At 42.4% G+C, this 24,463-nt stretch overlaps 1 protein-coding gene across 2 annotated transcripts in view; it reads right to left on the minus strand.

Moving 5' to 3' along the window:
• The window catches only part of LOC110070625 (adenosine receptor A3-like), a 30,380-nt gene extending 6,162 nt beyond the window's left edge, over nucleotides 1-24,218 (minus strand). For both annotated transcript variants that reach the window (XM_078393234.1, XM_078393235.1), the window contains exon 1: nucleotides 527-24,218. In XM_078393234.1, coding sequence (XP_078249360.1) covers nucleotides 22,504-23,583 — 1,080 coding nt within the window. In that variant the 5' untranslated portion in view covers nucleotides 23,584-24,218 and the 3' untranslated portion in view covers nucleotides 527-22,503. The remainder of the gene's footprint in view (nucleotides 1-526) is intronic.
• Between the last annotated feature and the right edge of the window lie 245 nt (nucleotides 24,219-24,463).

Here is a 24,463-nt window from a genome sequence, read left to right on the forward strand (position 1 = left end):
ATCAAGGAAGAAGGGTGCTGGGTGTTCCCTTTGCACTTTACAGAATCACCCCACAATCATGCTCTAGAGGGCATAAGTGGCCTTTTTGAGCCACTGTTAAAAAATTAATTTTGACTACATGGGAGTACTGGGGCCCTGACGATGGTGAGGGCTTCACGTTGCTCACTTCCGGTCGGGCCCCATATTGTTTATGGTGACCGGCAACAATTTTTCAGAATTCCAGGCAGAAGTCTATCACATCATCCATGACCTGGTGCGTTTTGCTAGAGATGCTCTGGGATGAAACTGGGCTTTCTGGCAAACAAATGATATAGTTTAACCCTGAATTTTGATTCCTCTCATACAGCCAACATCTACTTACTCTGCAACAGAACTGAAGTGCCAGGAAATGCAACTCTTGGTTCTTCGACTGTGGCACAAGCAGCAGTGGAAAGCTAAATAAGCACTGATATGACCCTGTAGTATACACTTGTATTTAAGATTATCCTAACTGAAACAACAGCAAAAAAACAAACAAACCCCAAACCTGAAACAGTGACCTCTGCTCCGTTTCCAGAAGTGCCCTTTGATTTATGGCAGTGTTGTATCCTCGCAATGTTGCAAAGTGGTGGAAACATTCATCTTAGAAGAGGTGACAACAGCTTTGAAACTGCACCCACATTTGCCTACAGTGCAATCCAAATGCAATAATCAAGCCTTGACTTTCCACCCAGTTGCTATTTCAGGAAACACAGTTTTGGGTGTGCCTAAATTACAAGTAAAATGATTAACTGCAAGAGACAGATGTTAGCTTCTGCTTGTGAAATTTTCAATAGCCTTAAAAAGGTATCTCTCACCTTTGTCTTTGGATTTTATACAAGGATGGCCTGGACTTTTCTGTCTCTTTTTTTTCTAAGTTATGTTCATTCCTCCATTAACACAACACCCATCAGGTTTGCTTCATTAGGCTGCAACGATTTTATAGTCATCAATGCCAAATCCTTTACTAAGGCTGGGCATTGTGTAACCCTCTAGGTACAATGCCCATTAGCCCTACTCAACACAGCAAAAAGCTGAAGCTTGCACCCTACAAATCTTTGTGGAACTGCACATTGCAACCCAGTGTTGACCCTACAGGCTGTTCAGTGCCTGTACAATGGGCATTACTCCCTGGATCACATACCACAACCACAACCACATCTGTGTCAGCATTACCAGGAGTAAGATGATTAGATCTGTGGATGCACTTATGCAAAACTATGGTGGTAACCAAGTGCTAAGTTAAACAGTCACAAAAAGTTGGTCTTGATTTTGCTTCAGTGAAAGAATCCACTAAAATACTAAACCTTCTCTCTTGGTTCTTGTGTACAGGAGTGGATGCCAACCCAAGTGTTTGTTAAATCTGATCACAGTGAATACCATTATTAATGGAGCTGAACTGGGTTGTTGTTGGTGGTTGTTTTTTAAAGAAGAATACCTGCCTCCTTGCAGCTCTTGTTTGTCCTTTGATGAGTGTATCTGAATTTTATTTCTAGCATTTTAAAAAAGCAAAAAAAAAATGTCTTGCTTATATATTGCCCCATAGCACTTAAAGTACTCTCTGGGTGGCTTACAATTTAATTATGCAGGCGACACATTGCCCAGCCCCAGCAGCGAACTGGGTACTCAATTTACTGATCTCAGAAGGACGGGAGGCTGAGTCAACCTTGAGCTGGCTACCTGAATCCATTGGGATTGAACACAGTTTGTGATCAGACTTTTGACTGCAATACTGCAGTTTAACAGCTGCACCAGAAGTGGTGAAACTGCAAGCCCATCTAGTGGTTAAGCACTGGTTCAGATTTTACAAACGTATTTTTCTGGATTTGCACATACTGTTACTGTCTTCTTACTTACTTCTTACTTCACACAAGACAACAGTCTTTTTCAAGGACTTTCTTTCGAAAACTCTTCAGAGCCCAATGTAAGTGTACCTACAGGTTCAAATTTAGAGCAATCTGATGCTACTTTAGTCACCGTGGCCCTTTTCTATGTAATCCAAATGTATTACAATATGAGCTTTCCTCCCATGTGGCCCACTTCATTTGCTGCATGAAGTGTTGTGCAGAACTTCAGGTACATGCGCAGTACATTTAGTTGGAGGTAGGGTGGTGACGGGGGATGTCAACAGGAAATGAAATGCAAATGTGTACGTTGCCACCATAAATTTGGGGCAGCTTGGTTTCTTATGTAATCTTGTTCACCCTACTAAGAAATGCATAACCCGTCATTTCTGAAAGGTTTAGCAAGCATCACATTCACAATACCAATGAAATATAGAAAGCAATTTACCATGTGGTGCAAACTACTGAAATAAATTACAGTTGTCTAGCAATAGGGCTTTGGTCTGCACCAGTGACTACCTCTGAAACTTCTCTTAAGCACATCTTATGCAAACTTAATTTGTTTGCATCCAGCAAAACATCATTACACAAACCTTAGCTTATGTAGTTGTGTCAAAGATACACCTCATTCTTCATTGTCAGCATTGGAAAGCCTGATAATTTTGTGAGCCACAACTTAGGAATGTGACAGGGGCTGTTAGGTGGTGCCAGCTGCAGAACAGGTATACTCATTGTTACTATAAGACCTGACAGAGTTGCCCGGTGTGGCTGAAGTTTTGCATAAATGAACAAAGGTGAGCCAGGTAGCTGACAAATAGATAACAAGCACATGAAGTTAAGAAGGTGAGTCAGGCAAAGCTTGGAAAAAGGCTTGGGCAACAAATTCTCGAAGCCACCAGCCAGCTTTGCTGCTGGAATCCAAAAATCTAATCTTTATAGTCTTTGGGGAAAAGCAAGCTCTTGTTCATACAAAAAATGAGTGGGAAACACACTGTACCAAGACCTAGAAGATCACCTTGAGCCCGTTACCCAAGCTTTCTGATGCTTGGCCTTAAATAATTTGAACTGACTTTTCTTCTGCTGGTGGCATGGCTATTGCTGTAGAATTCTTGTCTGCCTAACCACAAGGATGATATTGGAAGCCCCCAGGCCTTGTAGAAGGAGCCAGCTGCAGCCCTACCCACACGAACCATTCGCCAGTTTGTATAAAGTTGATGTTGGTGTGATAAGAAACTAAAGTTTAGGTTCCCGAGATATGGGGCTCCGTTTATTACTCTGGCAGCTGGGAAACTGGTGTCCTGCAATAGTTCTCACTGTTAAGTTGCTGTAAGAATCTACCCATTGACATTTTAAGATAATTTATTACAATGACATCTCCCAAAATGGATATGGCTAATAGGTTGAAGCTGAATCCAATTACAGTGGTGCCTCGCTTAGCGATTGCTCCGTTGAGCGATGAAATCGCTTTGCGATGGACTTTTGGCCATCACTGGAGCGAACGCTTAGCAATGTCCTCTATGGCTAAAATTCGCTTTGCGATGATCACGGGGAAGCGATCATGGCAAAGCGAACTTTTTAAAACAGCTGATCGGTGGTTCCAAAATGGCCGCCACAAAAAATGGCCACCGCTGTTTTGCCTCGCTGTAGAGGCACCCAAAATGGCCGCCGCTATGGAGGAATATCGCTTTAAGGTAAGTTTTTAGCCCATAGGAACGTATTAAACGCATTTTAATGTGTTCCTATGGGCTTTTTAAAATCGCTTAGTGATTAAATCGTTTAGCAATGTTTATTCCTGCACGGATTAACGTCGCTAAACGAGGCACCACTTTGTAAGATTGAGACCTCCTTCTGGTTGGTCCTCTGGACAGGTTAGGGGCCTGTCTGCCCATTTTGGATGGTGTAACTCTCCCACTTGGGGATCAAGTGTTCATAATCTCGGTGTGTTCCTGGAGCCAGTGCTTTCATGGGAATCCCAGATTTTCACCATGACCAAGTCAGCCTTCAACCTGCTGAGGCCGATTGCCCAGTTGCATTCCTACCTGGATGAGAGGGGGCCCTGGAGACATTGATGCATGCCCTGGTGAGCTCAAAGATTGACTATTGTCACACTCTCTGTGTGAGGCTTCCTTTGAAACTGACCTGCAGAACACAGTTGCCAGGCTGGTGTTGAAGGTGAATAAGTTCTATCACACTTCCCTAGTCCTGACTCACCTGCACTGGCTGCTTGTGTTGATCTGGGCTAGGTTCAAGCCCTCCATAGTTTGGGACATTGCTACTTGTCAGAGTGTCTCTTCCTAAGAACACAAGCCTGCATCATTTGATCCTCTCAGGCCATGGTTTCACAGGTTGCCACACCAAGAGTGGCCAGGAAGACATCGACTAGAAACCAGGCTGTCTTGGTTGTGGCTCCATCCCTATGAAATGGGCTCCCAGTAGAACTGCACCTGGCCTCCTCCCTCACAGCCTTCAAGAGGAAGCTCAACACAGGACTGTTTACTGAAATCTTTAAGGCCATCCCTTCCTAAAGGTTATTATGGTTTTGTTATTTCAGCGTTGCCCATTCTGTCATCATTCAGTGTTTGTTTTTGTTGTTGCTCTATGGTCTGATGTATGGATAATATTTTGACAATTTGCTTACTTGGAGGTGATTCATCATTTTTATAATATTTTAAAATTAATTACTTTGGATGTAAACCAGAGTGCTGCTTAGCACTAATCAGGAGGCATAATATACAAGTTTATGAAATAAGTAAATAGAGGGCCCAACACGGCTCACAACAACTATAATTATACAACCGCCACAAATTTTAAAGTTTCATAAAAACTATATTAAAAACCATTACAATTTATCAATATTGAAACCACAATTTAAAAACAATTTTTAAAAAATCTCTAAATTGGATAACTATAGCATTCTTGAGACTACCCCAACTTATTATTTTAAAGTTTGCCTGAAAAGGAAGTTCTTTCACTGATGATGGAAGGACAAGAGAGAGGCAGCCAACTGAACTTCATAGGGCAGCACATTCCATGTCTTCACCAAACAAGCTTGGGGAGATGGTGGAACTGAGAGAAGAGGCTCCCCAGAGGATCTTAAAAGCTGAGAAGGTTTCTATGGGGTGATATGATCCTTTAGAGTATAAACACAGTCCTTCAGACTCATAAATTCATGTTTCAGTGTTCCTTATTGTTATGTCATGCAGCTCTAAGCCCACCATCTGGTCTCACCGTCTTCCTTTAGCTACCTCCACAAATTCATACCATCTTCCAACTCACTTCCCAGTTCTCAAAGCTGACAGGCTGGCAAGGGGCCATCACCAGTTTCTAATCTATTGCGCCAGATTGTGGCATGTCGCATAATCTCAGGAAATCTGCCAGAGGTTTTGTAAGGGATCTGGCCTGCCATGGACACCTCCATCTAATATTTAATGCAGTTAATTATAGAAACTCTGGGCATTAAAGAGACCTGCCCAGTGTTACAAAGCTGCAGAATAAGAAAATGAAACCCAGTAGTTTTGCCTGATCTCTGCCTGCATTTTGTATTTTCAGTCACGTGGGTGCATTTTGAAAGAAAATGAAGTTTACAGTTGAGAGGAAATAAAAATCCTCTACATATTGAACCTCACAGAAGCAGTGTTTTCTTCGGCCTCTCCATCTGCTTTAAAAATAAAAACATTATATATTATTTTGCCCTGTTCTCACGCTAGCTTCAGTCCATCAACAGTAGGGTGAAAAACTTTGTCCATGTAATGGGTGGAAATGTAGTTATTTGGGGCATGGGGTGAGAAACTAACCAAAATTCAAGGATTGTATACAATTGCACAAGGACCAGTCTCACAGCCCTTCGTCCCACTTCCAGAAGGTTCTTCTCCATGTGCCTGAGTTCATGCCCCTGCCTGAAAAGAAAGGCCTTTCCCTGATTACAGAAAGACAACAGGGAGACAACCTAGCTTTGTGGGACAGTGCATGACGATATGAACACGATTGCACAGGATTACATCATTCCCATACGCGGTCTTGTACAATTAGTTAATATGAAATTACAGAAAGCCAGACTCTGATTGTGAGGTCAGGCACAGACCAATTGGGTGGAGGGCAGCTTGCATAAGAGGAAAACCTGCTGGGTGACTGCCCTGACATGCTATGTCTTTTGCCAACTGGATGTTGGCCAAAGGTGCTGGATGAGCAATGGGTTTTGCACAGTGGGAGAAAGTTCAGGTAGCCATTAAAGGAAAAGAAAGGGACAAGGGATAAAATGTTGCAGTGTGGAGTGCTGTGGCCTGCCATTCTTCAGCATACTCCCGATTCGTCTGCCACCTTCCCTGTTTGTTCATCTCCCTCCCTCACAGTTAGCCTTCCATTCCTACTGACCATGATCAGCCTCAATGGGGTTTTTGAGGGGAGGTGGGGTTTAGGTCTTTTCCTCTAAATATTGTTTGTGCTTCTACAAACCTCTCTGTTCCCCCAAGTACCCTCCCATGTCCTTTGGTCCATGAATAGTGTGCTTTTGGACAAATAAGTGACATAGCTTGAAGGAATGAATAAAATATTCTGCCAGCAGAGCTGGGGGGGAAATGCAGTATTACTAAATCATACATATTATCTTGGGAGACAAGATCACTTACCGCCAAAAATATAATAGCAAGCAGTCACCAATTATATAGAGAGCTAGTGTGGAGGTGAGAAGAGAGTATGGCTTAATAAGAAGTTGACGACATACACCAAGCTCCAGGTCTATAGAGCCTGTGTCCTGAGCACACTCCTGTACTGCAGTGAAGCTGAACACATTCCATATGCATTGTCTCCAACACATTTTTGGCATCACCTGGCAGGACAAAGTTTCAAATAGTGTAGTACTGGAACGAGCTGGAATTGTTAGCATGTATAAATTACTGAAACAGCAATGTCTACATTGGCTCAGGCATCTTGTGAGAATGGTTGATGGTCAGACTCCAAAAGATCTCCTGTAGGGAGAATTAGTGCAGGGAAAGCACCCCAGAGGGAGACCACAGCTGCGATACAAGGATATCTGCAAGCGGGATCTGAAGGCCTTGGGAATGGAGCTCAACAGATGGGAAACCTTGACATCTGAGTGTTCAGCTTGGAGGCAGGTGGCGCAGCATGGCCTCTCCCAATTTGAAGAGACCCTTGTCCAGCAGGCTCAGGCAAAAAGGCAGTCCCGAAACCAGAAAAATCAGGCAGCTGGACAGAGGACAGATTGTATTTGTCTTCAGTGTGGAAGGGATTGTCACTCTCAAATTGGCCTTCTCATCCACAATAGACGGTGTTCAGAGCACATAACTATAGGCTTTTGAGACTGAAGGATGTATACATTCACGGAGGTGAGTCAATGTCTGTGAAATTAAAAGGGGGGAAAATGCAAAATATTTGTGTTGCTTTAAAAACTAACAGGTTCATTTCAGTTTGAGCTTTTGTGGATCAAAATCCACTGAGTTCAGTAATACAATTCGAAGGTAGCCAGAATTATATGAGCATAAACAAGACTCTATCTAGCATTATTTCTCCTCGCCTTACATTGTACCACTTCTAGCATTTTGCCTGATCTAATGTCACCAGAGGAACACTGGGAGAAAACTGCATGACGGGATTGTTACCAATTGTAGACTGGGCTTTAAGAACCCAAATGTGCATAATTTTACTAAGAAATTTTTAATGGAAAATAAATAAGTTGCAGATATTATGTGGCCCTGGACTTTTCAAATAAAAAGAATTGTTTGCTACTAACCATGTCAATAAGATTGCAAAAGGATTACATCAGTCCCCTATATAGTCATGTACAATTAGCTAACACGAAATGACATAAAGCTGGCCCTTGAAGATTACCAAAGTAAACAATTGAGCCAACATGAACTATTATTAAACTGGGAGTAAGTATTTAAAATCATCTCATGACAAAATGTCAAATATTTTCTTTTGTCTGAATCATACTTTAGCACTTTGAGGAAAATGCTGCCTGGCTGTCCATTTACTCTTGTCATAGTAATAAACATGGATGGATCTTTTACATACATAGTGAGGCATATGATATAGTTTGCTAGGAAAATGTAAATTGGAAGATCTTGAACTGGAATCCATGGAATTTTTCCAGAGGACTCCTCAACCTCTGGGGCCTCAGGGGCAGTACTGGCAAGGCTCATATCTTCATACCTTTTTCCCGGATTTCCCACAAGCACCCATCTGGCCAGTGTTGGTTGAAGGATGCTTGATGAGGTGAGCTTCTGGTCTGATACAGAAACCACTTCTAATGTTTTTCTTCTGCTTCTTGTTTCCAAGGCTGGATTCTTTGTTCAAGCAGAAACTAAAGTCAAATAGCTCTTTTCCACCCATCTCCCAATCTGAGGCTCCTGATGTTCAACCTTGATGGTTTTCAGGATTTACTGGTAGCATTCCAGGAGCAAATCCTTAATTGTCTTTTTATAGCCATAGCACTCCAAAATTGATGTCAGTCAACGCTCAAAGCATTTCGCCATGAGGAAGAAAAATAGCATGTCTGCTCCAGTAATAATGAGTTTGTAGCCATTCTCCTCAGCAGCACTGCCAACAATTGATGAGTGAATTTCCTTAAGGCCAGGTGTGATTGAATGTCAAGATCAAGAACAGACTTTCCAGGATTTTGGTTACACTCCTCCCCATCCTTTTCGTAATTTAGGACACTGTGGCCAGAATGCTCCTGATGTTTGTATAAACTGCTCCAGCTACTTGTAGGTAATTAATGAGGTGCAGTTCATGCCTTGGTCATGTACCTGATGCTGTATCCAACTGCATAATTGAGATACACCCCAGCAAGTAGCTGCTACATGGTATGTAGCAGTCACTTTGCAAGCACCTTGAAAACAATGCAAAAATAAATAGAAGCCATTATGGATTTCTCAAGAACAAATTCTGTCAGACTAATCATCTCATTTTTTTTAATAACACAACCTCCCTGGTAGACAGCAGGAATACTACAGATGTAATATATCTTGATTTAAGCAAACCTTCTGACAAAGTGTCCCATTATATTCTGATTAACAAGCTAACTAGTTGTAGGCTAGAAAGAACAACTGTCAGGTAGATACACAGTTACAGAATCATACTCAGAGAGGGCTCATCAATGGCTCTGCCTCAAACTGAGAGAAGGTAACAAGTAGGGAACCACAAGGCTCAGTCCTTAGCTTAGTGCTTTTCAACATTTTTATTAGTGACTTGGATGAGGGAATGCAGGGAATACTTAACAGATATGCATATGACACAGAATTGGGTGGGATAGCTAATATTCTGGAAGACAGGAATAAAATTCAAAAAAGATCCTGATAGGTTTGAGCACCGGCTGAAAACAACAGAACAAAATCTAACAGAGATAACTGCAACGTTCTGCACCTAGGAAAAAACACAAATTCACAGTTAGGGGTTATTTGGCTCAGTAATACTATGAGTGAAAAGGATCTTGGAATTGCTTTAGATTACAAACTAAATATGAGCCAGCAGTGCGATGTGACTGCAAAGAAGACAAATGCTATTTTAGAATGCACTAATAGAAATATAGTCTCCAAATCCTGCAAGGTACTAATCCCCCCTCTATTCAGCACTGGTTAGGCCTCATCTAGAGTACTGTGTTCATTTCTGGACACAGCATTCCAACCCTAGAGGCATTCAAGAGAAAATTGGACACCCATCTGTCAGATCTGCCTCAGGCTTACCAGCTTAGACCTTTCTCCTGGGTAGATCACATTTAAGTGTTTGTAATTTTTTGTAAGGTAGTTAGAACTCCCAGAATGGAGAATTAGAGTATTTGTAAAGCAGAAAATCCAAAAATCCCGTCCCTGAAACAGATGCAAGACCCATTTGTCCCACGGAGAGGTGCCAGGTTGAAAAGATCAGAGCAAAAGCACAACTAGCGTTTCGAGGATCTCTGGTACTAACTGGAAACAACTGGTCACCAGGAAGAGGTTCACATGGAGCTACACATTCTGTGTGTGTTGCCAGCAGACCTTTTGTCAGAGACAGTGTAGAAATTCACCTCTAGCTTGCTTTTCTGTGCTACCTGTTCAGCCTTGATGAATGGACTGCTAACTGCTTTGCCTTTATTTGCTCCCTGTTGTGAAGGTGACTGATCTCTTTAGACTGAACTAACAGTTTGATATACAGATAGTACAGATTTCCTGCAATACAAATCAGGAGTGGTTTAAGACTACACAGCTCCAGCATTTGCTGCCTGGCACAGCACATATACTATATAGACAAGGGCAATTTCTCATCAATTCCACCTACTTTAAAATTAGGTGCTTCAAATATATTTCAAAAACAAAGTGAAATTCTGTCTGAGTAGAAGATAATCAGAGTAGCCTGGGGAAATTCAAAATGGCTGTCATTGTTTTAATTAATTTCTGCTTCCTCTCCCAGTTACTAGGATTGCTTTTAGAGCCGGGGTCCCCAACCCCCAGTACGTGGCCCAGTGCTGGTCCGTGGGCTTCCTTGAACTGGGCCGTGGACACGGACCTCTGCCCCTGGCACGCATGCACAATGGGAGTGTCACGCTTGTGGGTGGATGTGTTGCACTTGTGGAGGGGTATGTCACACTCGCAGGATGGGCATGTTGCACTCGTGGGTGGGCATGTCACGCTTGTGGGGATGTGCATGACAGCGATATGCTCACCCTGCAAGCGAGACACACCCCTCCACAAGCACGACATGCCCACCCCACAAGTGTGACACACACCCAGGCAAGCACAACACGCCTGCCCATGAGCATGACACGCCTACCCGCACACTGAGCCTGCACTCCGCAACCAGTCCGCTGTCAAAAAACGGTCGGGGACCGCTGTTTTAGAGTAGATATTCCTGAATATTTACATACAAGTCCACAGAGTTATCAAGTGAGCTAACTCTCAAAGGGTGCTGTGTCAAATAGCCCATCAAAGAAAGAAAGAAAGGATAGCAACTTCAGCATGCTGGTTAAAAATACAAAGTCACAACATGCAATTTCATGTAATCTTATTTTTAAAGCTGTGTTAACTAGAGACTTCTTTAAAGTTTGGATTTCTTTTGCTTTTTATAAGAATATATTGCAACACATGCGCATAAGCAAAAACAGACGCATCTATGTTCTAAAGCAGACTTGAAATTTTAAAAATGGTCTGATGCCATTTCTTGGGGGAGAGAGGAAAAACCCCGAGAGATAGTGATCAGCTGACATCTTTGCTGGAGCGAACCATCCCACCCCCAGAGTGGTTCTATACATACCTTTCTTAAACCCCTGTCAGGGCCTTGTACTTTCCTGGTGCAGGTAGCATTGCTTTGGTTGGATCAGTTCCAACACACGTGACCACTGGAACAAATCCAAAGCAAGACTTCCAGTTTTAATTTGCCAGTATCATAAATTGGCTTAATAAATGGGCCACTATGGGATATTAGCAGATTAATCACTTCCTCTGCAGAGGGGCAGGAGAAATGATTTTTTAAAAGACCGTGCAATAAACCATCACTGATCTTTTCTTGATCGCCTCTTAAAGGCCTGGTTGAGAAACTGCCTGCAATTGAATCCTTGGCAGTGACTTTGGCTGCAAATAGTTTCTTGACTGGCCCTTTAAGAGATGGGCTGTAGGAGTACTGTAATTTCCATGTGAGAGGGAAGGATTGATTTGATCTCTCTAATCAAACCTGATTATTCCAAAGCAGGTCACACTAGCTCACTCCCAGACGCTAATGTAGCTGCACTCTGAGGGCAATTTTATGCCTCCCTAAATTCAGTGGGACCTCCCCCCAAGCCAATGTGCTAGCCAGAAAAAAAAATCCATTGATTAAAAAAAAGTTAGGGAAGGGCCATTTCATTAAACCATTCCTCCTGAAATTTCAACTAGATTGATTTAATGATGTTTTGGTCAAAATAAACTTTGTTGTTATTTTCTGTCCTTCTTTGAATCATTTTGCTTACACCAATACAATCTATTATACCACAAGGAAGGAAAGATGGAGCAATGAAGTGCTGCCCTCTAATCACTGGAAATACTAATCTTCTTTATACACACAGTTTTCTGTGTTGCCACCTGACATTGCCCACATACTTTCAATTATATCTTCCTGGTAAAAGGGATTAGGAACTTGTTTGCACACACAGGCATTCAGAAAATTGTAGCGCATTTAGTTCCCTGCCCTACGTCTGATTCTTCTCTGAATACACATTGTTCCAGTTACATTAGGCCCCAGACTTCATGTTGGCATAGCCTATGAATTATAAATAAAATTGTGTATGTATCAAGTTTGCGGGCTGGATAGCTCAGTGAATTAGGTATCTGGCTATGGAGCCAGAGGCTGTGAACTCAATTCTCCTCTGTGCATCCCAAAAGAGCCCGCCTGTGTGGCCTTGGGCAAGCTGCACAGTCTCTGGGCAGGTACACGAGAAAGACAAGGAGCACCCAGAGAAGATCCGTACGAGCAGTGTTGGTGACAGGGAAGTGTGCGACAAAAGCTGTGTGACATGGAACAGTGCAACCAAAGATGTTTCTCTTTTTTCTCCCAGGTGAAAATTGAGAAAAATCTGCCACTCTCCAGATGGTCAGCATATTGCTAGGAACCATATACATTGCTTATTTCCTGGGTCAGCCTAAGAGCCCCTATCACAGGATATTTTTCATCCATAGAGATCTTATCTGTGGGACAGTTAAAAGGATACATTGTCACGTGTGGGTTAAGAAGAACTTGGTTATCTTTCTTGTGAGGCATTGAGAGTTTAAGCCAGTCAGAAGTCAGTATTTTAATTGCCTTTTTAATAGGCTACTGGCAAAATAAACTTTTGCCCCCCTTCCCTGGAAGCCAGGCTGGCCCCATGTTTGCTGACCTTCCGCAATCAGGCAAAGACATTTCTCTTCAAGTAAGCCTTCTCTCAGTGACTGGCTACCCGAGTGGGGGTTTTAAATGGATGGTTGTGCTTTACAGCTTTGAATGTGGTTTGGGTGTTGCTTTTGTTGACTGTCTTTTAATGGTGGTATCTGATCCTTTTTAGTATTTGTATACTTACTGTTTCCAGCTTTTAATAGTGTTAAAAGCTTGGGTCCTTCTCAAGGAGGAAAGTGGGGTAAAAATCAATCAATCAATCAATCAATCAATCAATCAATCAATCAATCAATCAATCAATCAATCAATCAATCAATCAATCAATCAATCAATCAATCAATCAATCAATCAGGCAGTAATTCATTTGGGGATATGGGAATTGTGAACTCAACCTTCCTTAGCTCAGCTCAGAGAATGGTTCTGTGGTTATTTAAAATATTTGAGGGGAATATATTAGAACATCTGCCTTATTCTACTCATGACAGTCCAGTTCCTGAGATAATGTATTCCCTAACATGAGTCAAGGAGGCAGGTTCTGGCTCCCCATGGTTAAATACAGTGCAAATCAAGAGATCCTGTGCTGACTCAAAGCCATCAGCAACAATAAAACCCATATAGTTTAGCTTTCTGTCCTCTTTTAAATATTGGATTATGTCTTTATCCCTGTGCCAACTTAATCATGTTCAGAAAGGGACAAAGTAGTTTGGTTTATTTGACCATCATCTGATGGGAAATGCAGGAGATCATTGGAGATACATTATTTAATTTTATTTATTTATTTAACATATTTTTACCCTGCCATTCTCCTTAGAAAATGGCCCAAGGCGGCTTACAAAATTTAAAGACAATGTTTAAGAACAAAACAATGAATATACAGTACAAAGATGATGTACATCATTAAAAAGCTAAAAACACTAAGTGTAGAAATATTAAAATAAACAACAAAATAACTCTCTTAGAAATGAGAAACTTAGGCAATGCTAAAGACACAGTCAAAGCAGTGAGGTATAACAATCCATCTAAAAGGATCCCCACTCAGGCAGCCAGTCATTGAGGGAAAGCTTGCCTGAATGGAAAGATCTTCACTCGCTTGTGGAAGGACAACAAAATGGGGCCAAACTAGCCTTCTGTGGGAGGGAGTTCCAAAGTCTTGGATACATGGGTGAGTGGAAGAGAAATTCATCTCCAGATCATGTCACACTCACAAGCAAATGTAAGGGCATAAAACAGACATAATAGCCAGTCAGTGAATACATTCAGTATATTAGACAAATTCACAGGGTATATTACATAAACTATCCAATGTGGTATAGTGGATAAAGTGATGGGCTAGGATTCAGGAGGCCTGGGTTTCAATTCCTGCCTAGCCACGGAAACTCACCAGGGGAGTAGAACTGGTAAAAGTAAAGGTTCCCCTTGACATTTAGTTCAGTCATGTCCGACTCTACGGCGTGGTGCTCATTCCTGTTTCCAAGCCATAGAACCAGCGTTTTCTCCAAAGACAGTTTCTGTGATCACATGGCCAGCGCAACTAGACACAGAACGCTGTTACCTTCCCACCGAGGTGGTACCTATTTATCTACTTGCATTTTTACATGCTTTCAAACTGCTAGGTTGGCAGGAGCTGGGACAAGCGACGGGCGCTCACTCCATCGCATGGATTCGATCTTACGACTGCTGGTCTTCCAACCTTGCAGCACAGATGCTTCTGCGGCTTAACCCGCAGTGCCACCACATCCCTGTACTGGTAAAACCACTCCTTAAATATCTCACTTACCTTGAAAGCTCTATTAGGGTCACTATAAACTAGTTCTGACTTGATGGCACAGAGCAACAAAACTGACATCTGCTAACACCCCAGGCATGGCATCTACTGGGATGCAATTCTATAGCCTACCCTTTCTATTCCTGTGTAGGGGTTGCTTCATAGCAGTGGGGAGGAATAGCCCTGTAAGCCTGTTCCTCATGCAATCCCCCATGACTTCAAACTGAGTGTCAATCTGAATTATCGTTGTCATTCAGTCGTTCAGTTGTGTCTGACTCTTTGTGACCCCATGGACCAGAGCATGCCAAGCCATTCTATCCTACACTGCCTCCCGGAGTTGTGTCAAATTCATGTTGCTTGCTTCGATGACACTGTCCAACCATCTCATTCTCTCTCATCCCCTTCTTCTCTTACCTTCACACTTTCCTAACATCAGGGTCTTTCCAAGGAGTCTTCTCATCTCATGAGATGGCCAAAGTATTGGCGCCTCAGCTTCAGGATCTGTCCTTCCAGTGAGCACTCAGGGTTCATTTCCTTTAGAATTGATAGGTTTGTTCTCCGTGCAGTCCAGGGGACTCTCAAGAGCCTCCTCCAGCACCACAGTTCAAAAGCATCAATTCTTCGGCGGTCAGCTTTCTTTATGGTCCAGCGCTCACTTCCATACATCACTACAGGAAAAAACATAGCTTTGACTATTCGGACTTTTGTTGGCAAGGTGATATCTCTGCTTTTTAAGATGCTGTCAAGGTTTGTCATCGCTTTCCTCACAAGAAGCAGGCGTCTTTTAATTTCATGACTGCTGTCTCCATCAGCAGTGATCGTGGAGCCCAAGAAAGTAAAATCTGTCACTGTCTCCATATCTTCTCCTTGTTTCCCAGGAGGTGATGGGACCAGTGGCCATGATCTTTGTTTTTTGTTTTTTTGATGTTGAGCTTCAGACCATTTTTTGCACTCTCCTCTTTCACCCTCATTACAAGGTTCCTTACTGTAAGTCCTTCTCACTTTCTGAATTATGTTGTTGTTTAGTCGTTTAGTAGTGTCCGACTCTTCGTGACCCCATGGACCAGAGCACGCCAGGCCCTCCTGTCTTCCACTACCTCTCAGAGTTGGGTTAAATTCATGTTGATCGTTTTGATGACACTGTCCAACCATCTCATCCTCTGTCCTTCCCTTCTGAATTACAGTATAGCATACAGTACTTTTAAAGAGATGCTCCTTCAACTCAGGTTTGACATCAGTGCTTTCAATGATCACTAGATGGTGCTATTGTGCAAACAATTTAAGACTTTGGCTGCATGTTGAAGACTCATATGAACACATTAATGCTTTTAAAGTAGCCTCTACTCTCCACTTCACTTGGATTTTGTTTCACTTTAATTCCATCGCAAATACATGCGATTCAAGCATAGGAGAATGAGCTGTAGACAAGTGTTCTGGAAATGAGAACAGGTCATTTTGAGAACAGCAGATTGCAAACTGGATGAAGGGCAAAAGCGTTAGTAGGAAAGGTTGTTCTGGGCTTTTGTCCCCCCCCTCCCCAATTTGAACAAATCATCTTGGTATTTGCAGCCACACATGGAGATTTTCTGATGAAAATGGACCAGCAGAAAAATCCCCATAAGGAAATACCATCAAGCCTGAACAATCTCTGGAGGCAATAGTGTTGATGCTGAAGCTGTCCTACTTTGGAGGCATCACGAGAAGATAGGATTCTCTGGAAAAGACAATAATATTGAGAAAGGTGGAAGGTGGTAGGAACAAAGGAAGACCGAATATGAGATGAATTGACTCACTAAAGGAGGCTTGAGTTTCCAAGGGTTGAGCAGGGCTGTTGGGGACAGGATAACTTGGAGATCACTCATTCATAGGGTCACCATAACTCAGAAGTGACTTGATGGCACATAAAACAACAAGATACTGTTTTCCCATAAGATTTGGGATAGATGGGGGACAAGTCTTGCTTGCTCATGACACTTCTTGCTGAGTCAGCCAGTCTATTAGAGCTACAACACTGACCTGCATTTAAGTGAATCTCTGCATTAGCACATTCTTTTAAAAAGGGGGAGGGAGGAGGGGATTCCTTATTCCCTAAAAAATAATTATTTGGTTAACAAAGAGGCCATCTATGCTGAGTATTTCCCTGTACCCATCAAAGTGGTATCACATCCTAGTGTCCACACAGTGCAGGGCTGAAATCAGAGTTAAGGCTGGGCTGGAGAAAGTTGGTTTGGGTTAAATAGAGTTGCTAGAGATCCACTATGCCATTTAGTGGGATCCTTGCATCCAAATGGCACGTGGACTTACAGTATTTGGTCTGCAGCTGCTTGCTGTCTTAAGAAGAGAACCACTTTGCATTGGCCAATTAAATACTTCCTTGGCTGTGTGGAAGGACTGAGGAAGTGAAAACATTTTTTTGAAGTGTGTATCAGAGCAGCTAATATGTGCTGCATCATGTACAAGTGTAGGAAGGGGAAGTATAAGAAAATAAAAAGAGCCTTCTGAATCAGACCAAAAGCCCATGTAATCTACATTTCTCTTGCTATAGGAGATGGAAGCTCACAAACAGAACATGAATAGTGTCCTGCCCCCTAATACTTCCCAGGAACTGGTATTCAAATACATATCACCTCTGCTCTTGCAAGTAAAGCACAAACATTAGTAGCAGCCATTAGAAGCAGGCTAACTGCGGACAGCTTCAGTCCCCATGGATTTGTTTAATCCACTTTTAAAGCCCTCCACGTTGGTGGTCATTGCTTCATCTTGTCAGAGCAAATCCCATTGTTTACCTATTCATTTTGTGAATAAGCTTTTCTTTTTGTCTCTTCTGGCTCTCCCAACGTTTTGCTTCATTAGAAGATTTTGGATGATTGTGGCATAAAGAGAGGAGGCATTTTCTCTGTGTCTGCTCTTTTCACCCACATTTGTGCTGTGACCCCTTTTCTTGCATTTTTTTTCCTATGTAAAAAAATTCCAAATGTAACTTTTCTTCAGATAATCAGGCACTTAACTTTTTATGATTTCAAGGACGTTTTAAAAGAAGGGTAAAAATACAGTCTTGAATACCCAGTGTGGTGTAATCGGTAGAGTAAAGGATGAAGAGATGCCATGGAAACTCACTTTGTGCTTGTGTTTGTGTATACACATCTGTGTGTGGAAGTGGTAAAACTACTCCTTATATATCTCACTTACCTTGAACCCCCTATTAGGGTTACTCTAAGTCAATTCTGTCTTATCGGCACAAAACAATAAGAAAAATACAGACTTACTTGCAAAATATAATACAAGTATAATACTATGCGGTGGTGGCGGTGGGGAACAAATATATTTCCATTATTCTTCTGGTTATCTTGATTTTCCCACAATGGTATTTCAAAGTCATAGCTGTCAGAATGTACCGTGACCAAACCCAAATATTTACCCTTCCTGAATAAAGCTCTGAACATGCATACCTTCTTTTTTTCCTGTGCTTACCTACTTTTGGTATTTATTCAATGCTGAAAGATGCAAGAAAGTTCAAATGCTAAGATTTTCCTTTTGCGTTCTCTTAACATACCACTTTATTCTACTTGTGAGCACTGAGCTCCAAAGTATCTTTTGTTAATGATACAAAGCTAAGTATGAAATAATAAAACACTTTTATTTTAGTCTCGGACAACAAACTTGGTGCATAATTGGCTCCCTTCAACCCCAATTTCATACACACATGGCAAAAAGGGACAAACCAACAGTGAGTATATCTGCAATATGGATGCAGCTTCAATTCTATCTAGATGGATAGAAACTCATCAAGGTCAATGTAGCTTATTCCTGGCTAAGTTTTAGTTTTATTGTACCTCCTCTTTCATGATCTCTGCACACTATGTTGGGTATTCTGTTTCTTCTTCATATCTTACCCCAAACTGGAATTTGAAAGAAACCTTTACAGGATATGATTCTGCTGCTTAAAAAGGAGCTTTGTGCCATCAGCCTAATCCCTAGGTCATCCTTTCACAATCCAGACCACAATGTGTTACATTCAGAAGGCACTCCAGGATGTGTCTACAAAGCAAACAATACAAAGGATGTGAAAATGAAATGGCATTTTGCTAGTATTCAATCTGTAACCAACTACTTCCAAAGGTATAAGTGGGGTACAGGCTTTTGTAAAGCTAATCTTAAAAAAGAAAATCAAAACAATTTAATATCTTCAACTTTTTGATCAGGCCTCAAACTCTAACATGAGATAAATTCTTTCTTTTCTTTCATGCAAACAGCTTGGGATATTATGAAAGGAGGATGTGTTCCATCAAGAATGTATGTGTCGTTTCAAATACCAGTTGGACATTGATGGGAAACCTTCTGTCCTCCAGCCTACATCTTGGCAACCTCCTACCATTGACCATGCTGGCTGCAGCATCTGGGAGCTGAAGTCTAAAACGTCTGGCCAAATTCAGTTCTCCACCCCTGAATTGCAGGAAGTCAGATAGCAGGGAGAGGTATCTAACTTAACTGAATTAAAATGCAGCCTTGGGAGGTTATGGTACACCTTCAGGCAAAGGTTACAGACAGAGGCAAATCTGATTTAGTGAAAGGACATTGTGTTCAAAAGAGGAAAACTCTCTTATGTATGTTCCTAGCAAGGCATTCAATATATTTGTTTTAAAAAAAGACACATAAAGACCTACGGTTCGTGGCACCTTTGGGAACACAGTCATTGTAATTTGTTTAAACATATCACTTTGCCTCCTGGATTCAGTTGAGGGCAAACCAGTTTTATGTGTTTGTGGCTAAAGCCATCTGTGCACAGCACTGATTGAGTAGAACCAGTGATATCACAAAACCACCTCCTCCTTTCTAGGTATCCTATGCTTTGAAAATAAAAAGTTGGACATTTTGCCAGAAGTGAAGGGGCAAAGAGGAAGTTCAGTTTAATAAAAACTGTGCTAGAATTTGCTCTCTCGGCACAAAAGGGTCCAATCAGACCAGCATTGGTCCTGCAGTTTGGTTCAGGTTGGAGATGGACTGGTTTGCTCTTTTTCCTGGAAACCTCATGACATACATGCTCTTGTGAATTAGTTTGCCCTGAGCAATACCTACCCACAACCTCCGGGGTCCCTGTCAAGGGCTACTCTTTTTAATGGATAAGATTGCTCCATTTTGATTTTGGTTTGGTGTGTAGATCAAATCAAGGTATCTGTCTGGCTGTCCCTTTGCTAAAGCTACTTAACAGCATTCACAAATGGAAAGTTTCCTTGGCACTCACCTGTGGAGGGGAAGGGAAAGGAAGTTTTGCATTTCTTTTCAACTGTTCCTAATGCATCAGTATTGTGCCAGTAAGCAACAATGAAAACAATTACAAAACATCCTTTCCTTTTCTCTCTTCAGGTGAGTATCAAGGAAGCTTTCCATTTCTGAACATTGTTCAGTGACTTAGGCAAAGCATGCAGGAGGAGACAGGAAGGTTTTTGTTTTGTTTTGTTTTTTCTTTCCTTTTAAAGATAATAAAGATTGGTCTAGAAAGATGATGCTAAACAGAATTGCCTGAAGAGTGGCATGGTCAATCCCTACATATGGAGGCAAGGACTGCCCCCAAATGACACAACTGAGCTGTTTAGTCACACCCTGAGTCACTTACCCCCTTAGGGAAAATTCTGCCATGATACCTACTTTTAAAATACATTTCTATCCATCGGTTCTCAAACTTTGATTCAAATAATTCCTTAGTTAGGGAAGCCTGGTGGTCACATTTCTCTCCAATACAAACCATCCTCACCATGCCATAGTGATGTTGTGCTGCAAATAAATCCAGTCTGGTATATAACAGTCCTCTGACTACCCATTCAGGAGCAAATCCCATTAAGTTCCTGAATTGATGTGGGATTTCAGTCTAGATGCCCCATCTCTTTGTGGAACTTCTGCAAACTTGTTAGATATTCCATCACCCTCTCCTTTCTTTGCCTACAGGGGAACTGGAATGAAACTTTTGTAGGAGGAGACCATGCTAGACATCAGATCGCTGGAAATCAATAGTTTATGAAAATCCATCTATTCACATACTGAGCAAGAATAGAAGGTAGCACAAAGCATCTGCAAGTTTACAAAATATTAGAAGTTTAGAACCCAGCCTGCTTCCAAAACAGCCAAACAAAGCAGTTTTTTTCTCAAGCTGTTGACTACAAAAGGAATTCAGTGCTAACAACCGCATCATAAATGGACTGCGTGTGTATTTTCATTATGGTGATACATTAAAGATTATTATATGATACAGTCATATTATTGTGATGATGTTTAATCTACGCAAACAAACTTCACTGAATATATTCAGAACAGAGTTGGTTATCAAGATAGCCTCACGTGATAAAAAGAGCAGCTTTTAAACCAATAAAATAGGAACAGAACTCATAACAAAATACCACATGGAATGATCCTGTGTAAACACACACCAAAGAAAGGTCTGCTAACAAAACAAGTATCCATTACTTAGTCATCATCCTAATATTGCATCGTGACCATGTTTTACAACTTCTATTCCACATCACTTTGCTGCAAGTAGTTTCTTAATATAGACACACTGCCCCTTTCAATCCAGTTTAACCATCCTTGGAACATGCAATTTGGGCAGATAGAATGCTGTTCTTCTATACTCATTTATGCTAGAGGTAAAAATGAGTAAGCCAGTGGCTCTCCAACTTTGGCCTGATGAAAGAGTATTCTCACCACTTTTTTTTAATGACTGACAATATTTGACTGTCTTAATTTCTTATAATGAACATACAGTAGTCTGAAATCAGAAAAGGTTCAACCCGGAAGAAGAGGTGCTATCTTACATATACTGTATGGCACAAATGATCCAATCTGGAGATGCCCATTTTCAAGAAAAAACATCTACATGTTTTCCTTCCTTCCTTCCTGTTTTTATTTTCTTTTTGAAGCACCATACCTATTTACAGTTTGAGGGAAAGTCTTATGGTGTATTCTGAAGTACCTAACCATAGTTGTGATTTTGTAACTAGCAATGAGTAGAATGAGTGTAGTGTCAGAATAGGATGCAGGAGACCTGGATTCAAATCCCCACTCCCTCAGAGAAATTCATTAAGAGGGTAGATTGGTAAAACCACTCTTTAAATATCCTATATTCCTTGAAAACAGATTCTTGAACTGCTGAGTTCTCCATAAGTCAGATGCAACTTGATGGCTCAGAACAACTGCTACTACCAATAACTACATCCATTACTCAAAGTCTGCAGTTTGTGATATAGTGTTATATGAATCTATATAGGAATCTTACAAGTTGTGCAGAAAATAACTTATCATCATCTTAGAACTGCAGAGCTGGAACACACTCTATGCATGATCAAGTGCAGCTCCTGTCAAGGAAGCAGAGCGAGGAATCAAACTCCCAACCTCTGGCTCCACAGTCAGATACATAAACCACTGAATTATCCAGTAGTTCTCCTCTCAGTTCTTGTCACATCTAGAGATTTGTGAATTTTGTCTTTCTTATGTGTATATATGTAAACCAGAATCTATTTCTCTGACCTTTCAGTGGGGACTTAGTATTGCAGACATACATCAGCTCTTTATTCAAAGCGTTTACATCTAGTCTAGTGGTTCCCAACCTTGGGTATCCCATGTGTTCTTGGACTGCAATTCCCAGTAGCTTTCAACACCAGCTATGCCAGCTGGGGGTTCTGGGAGTTGCAGTCCAAGAACACCTGGGCTATTCAAGTTTGGGAACGACTGGTTTAGTCTATACAGGGATCATTTGTTGACAGCACAGTATGTTTTCAGATTCTTCTTTGTCGCACATCTCTTTAAAACCCTGCTGCATGTGCTTTATGCTGTTCAACAGGCTGCAGACTAGTATATACAAGGAAAAGTCCTGCACTTGGAAAGAAGTATGCATTTTAGAAAGAGAGACTACTCCACAAAGGTAGAACAATGAAACAGGAGGATGGCTTTGGATGGAAGTGAAAATCCAAATGTCCAGCTACACATCCATTTTGTTCCAGTGTATGACCACAGCAGCCACTCTGAGACAAATGGAAGAAATCCGTGATGCCATCAAATTCTGTCTGGGCAAAACATCTGTTTCAAGTCTGCCACGTAGGCAGGGGCAGAACTGTGAACCTCCAGGGAGCAGCTGGGAGGCAGTGTGGCTGCTGTCAGCACTGGCTTGGTGAACAGTTCCCGGAGCCCCTGACGGAACTTGGGGTCCCAAACACTATAAATGGCCACATTCCAACAGCTATTAGAAGTGAGGATCCAGAAAGCATAAAAGGAAAACTGGCACCACTGGTGGCCAGCCACTGAGCCCACCACAAATACAGCAATGGGTATGAAGGAGACTGAGAACGCAAAGGTCAGGATGCCGATGGTCTTGGCAGCAGTGATGTCTGAGAAGGAGAGTCGGGAACTACTCAGCTGCTCCTCCCCTAGTTGCGTCCGCATCTTGCAGTATCGATGGAGGGTAGCAAAAGTGACTGCATTGATGGCAAAGGTACCGCTTAAAAGGGAGAAATCAAAGACTGGATACAGCAGCATGACGTTCCAGCGGGGTTCAGGTAGCTTGTCTGGAGGAAAAGAGTAGCTACACATCTTGTTGCAGGGACTGTACTGGAGAGTGATGTCAGGGGCAGAGAGCAGAGGGATCACTGCTAAGGAGAAACTCAAGGCCCAGGAGGCCAGGATGAGCCACAGAGTCCTGCGTTTGGTGATGACTCGTTTCCTCTGCAGGGGCTGAAGCACTGCAACGCTCCTTTCCAACGAGAGCAGAAATATGGTGCTAATTGAGACAAAAGTACAGCCTGCAAAGATGGGGCCAGTGAGGAGGCAGGCAAGCTGGTCAGATGGACCCGTCTCTTGCTGCTTTGTGCCGAAGAATAACCCGTTCGCCTCCCTGTAAACTGAATAAGGCACGATGATGAGCCCCACGGCCAAGTCAGCCAGGGCCAAAGAAGCCTTCAGGTAGCCTTGGGATGTTCTGAATGGCTTGAGGCAGAGAAAAACGAGGAGGCTCAGCAGATTCCCGAGGGTGATGGCAATGACCAGGACAACCATGAGCGCTAGCTTGCTGACCTCGCCGACAAATCCCGGGCTCCAGGCTGTCGAATTGGGGTTTCCGCTGCTGCCGTTTCCACACATTGACTGGTTTCGCTTCTCTCTGCGAGGTTTCAGACGGGACTTCACATCCTCCTTGCTCCATGGCCCTTATTTGAAAAAGTAATTCCAAGGAAGAATAGAGGGAACACCTGACGCGGCATTTCAAGTTTGCAAGCTGTGGCCAACAAAGGCTCAGGGGTCTCCGACAGATAGCCTTTGAAGGTATGAAGTAGCTGAATAAAATCCGAATAGGAATGGGGCAGCAATGGCAAACTGCCTGCCCAACACAGCCTGTCTTGTTCTCCCTTCCTCACAAAACTTACACACACACAAAGGAACAGAAGCAGATTAGGGTGCAGCTCCTACAAATTCATGCACATTCATTCAGATACACCTGTAAAACCGATGATTTTACATCCTTTTGCTCAGAACACCTTCATTTTGACTGAGACATTTGTGGATGTATCACCATAAAGTCAGACTAATCCTGAGATTTGGGAGAACCCTGCTTCTCTCTCTTCCTCTGTTTCACCTGGGCAAATTTTTACAGATTACTCCGGAATGAGCCACGATTCCCTGTGACAGCCGATGGAGGTCAGGTCTCTCTGCACTGAGAAACCGGCCAAGCAAAGGACGCGCCTGAGCTGGAGGGTTCCGCAAAAGACTCCCGGGTTGGAGGCGCCTTTTGTGCAGATTACAGGAGTTCCATCCATTCAAGCCGGCGCCACATTTGAGGTTTTTCGTCCCGGGGATCATTTGGATAACATTCCGAAACTGCTTGGGTCTTCTCCGAGGAAGGCCAGCGTCCCGCTTGCCGCAAAGACCCCGCTAAATAAAAACCCAGCGGCGATGGCGAGCCATCCACCTGCGCGCTCGACTCGGTCCCCAAAGCTTTGGGGCGCTCCACGCGCGGCTCCAGGCG

Source organism: Pogona vitticeps, chromosome 4, assembly GCF_051106095.1.
Source record: "Pogona vitticeps strain Pit_001003342236 chromosome 4, PviZW2.1, whole genome shotgun sequence".
Lineage (NCBI taxonomy): Eukaryota > Metazoa > Chordata > Lepidosauria > Squamata > Agamidae > Pogona > Pogona vitticeps.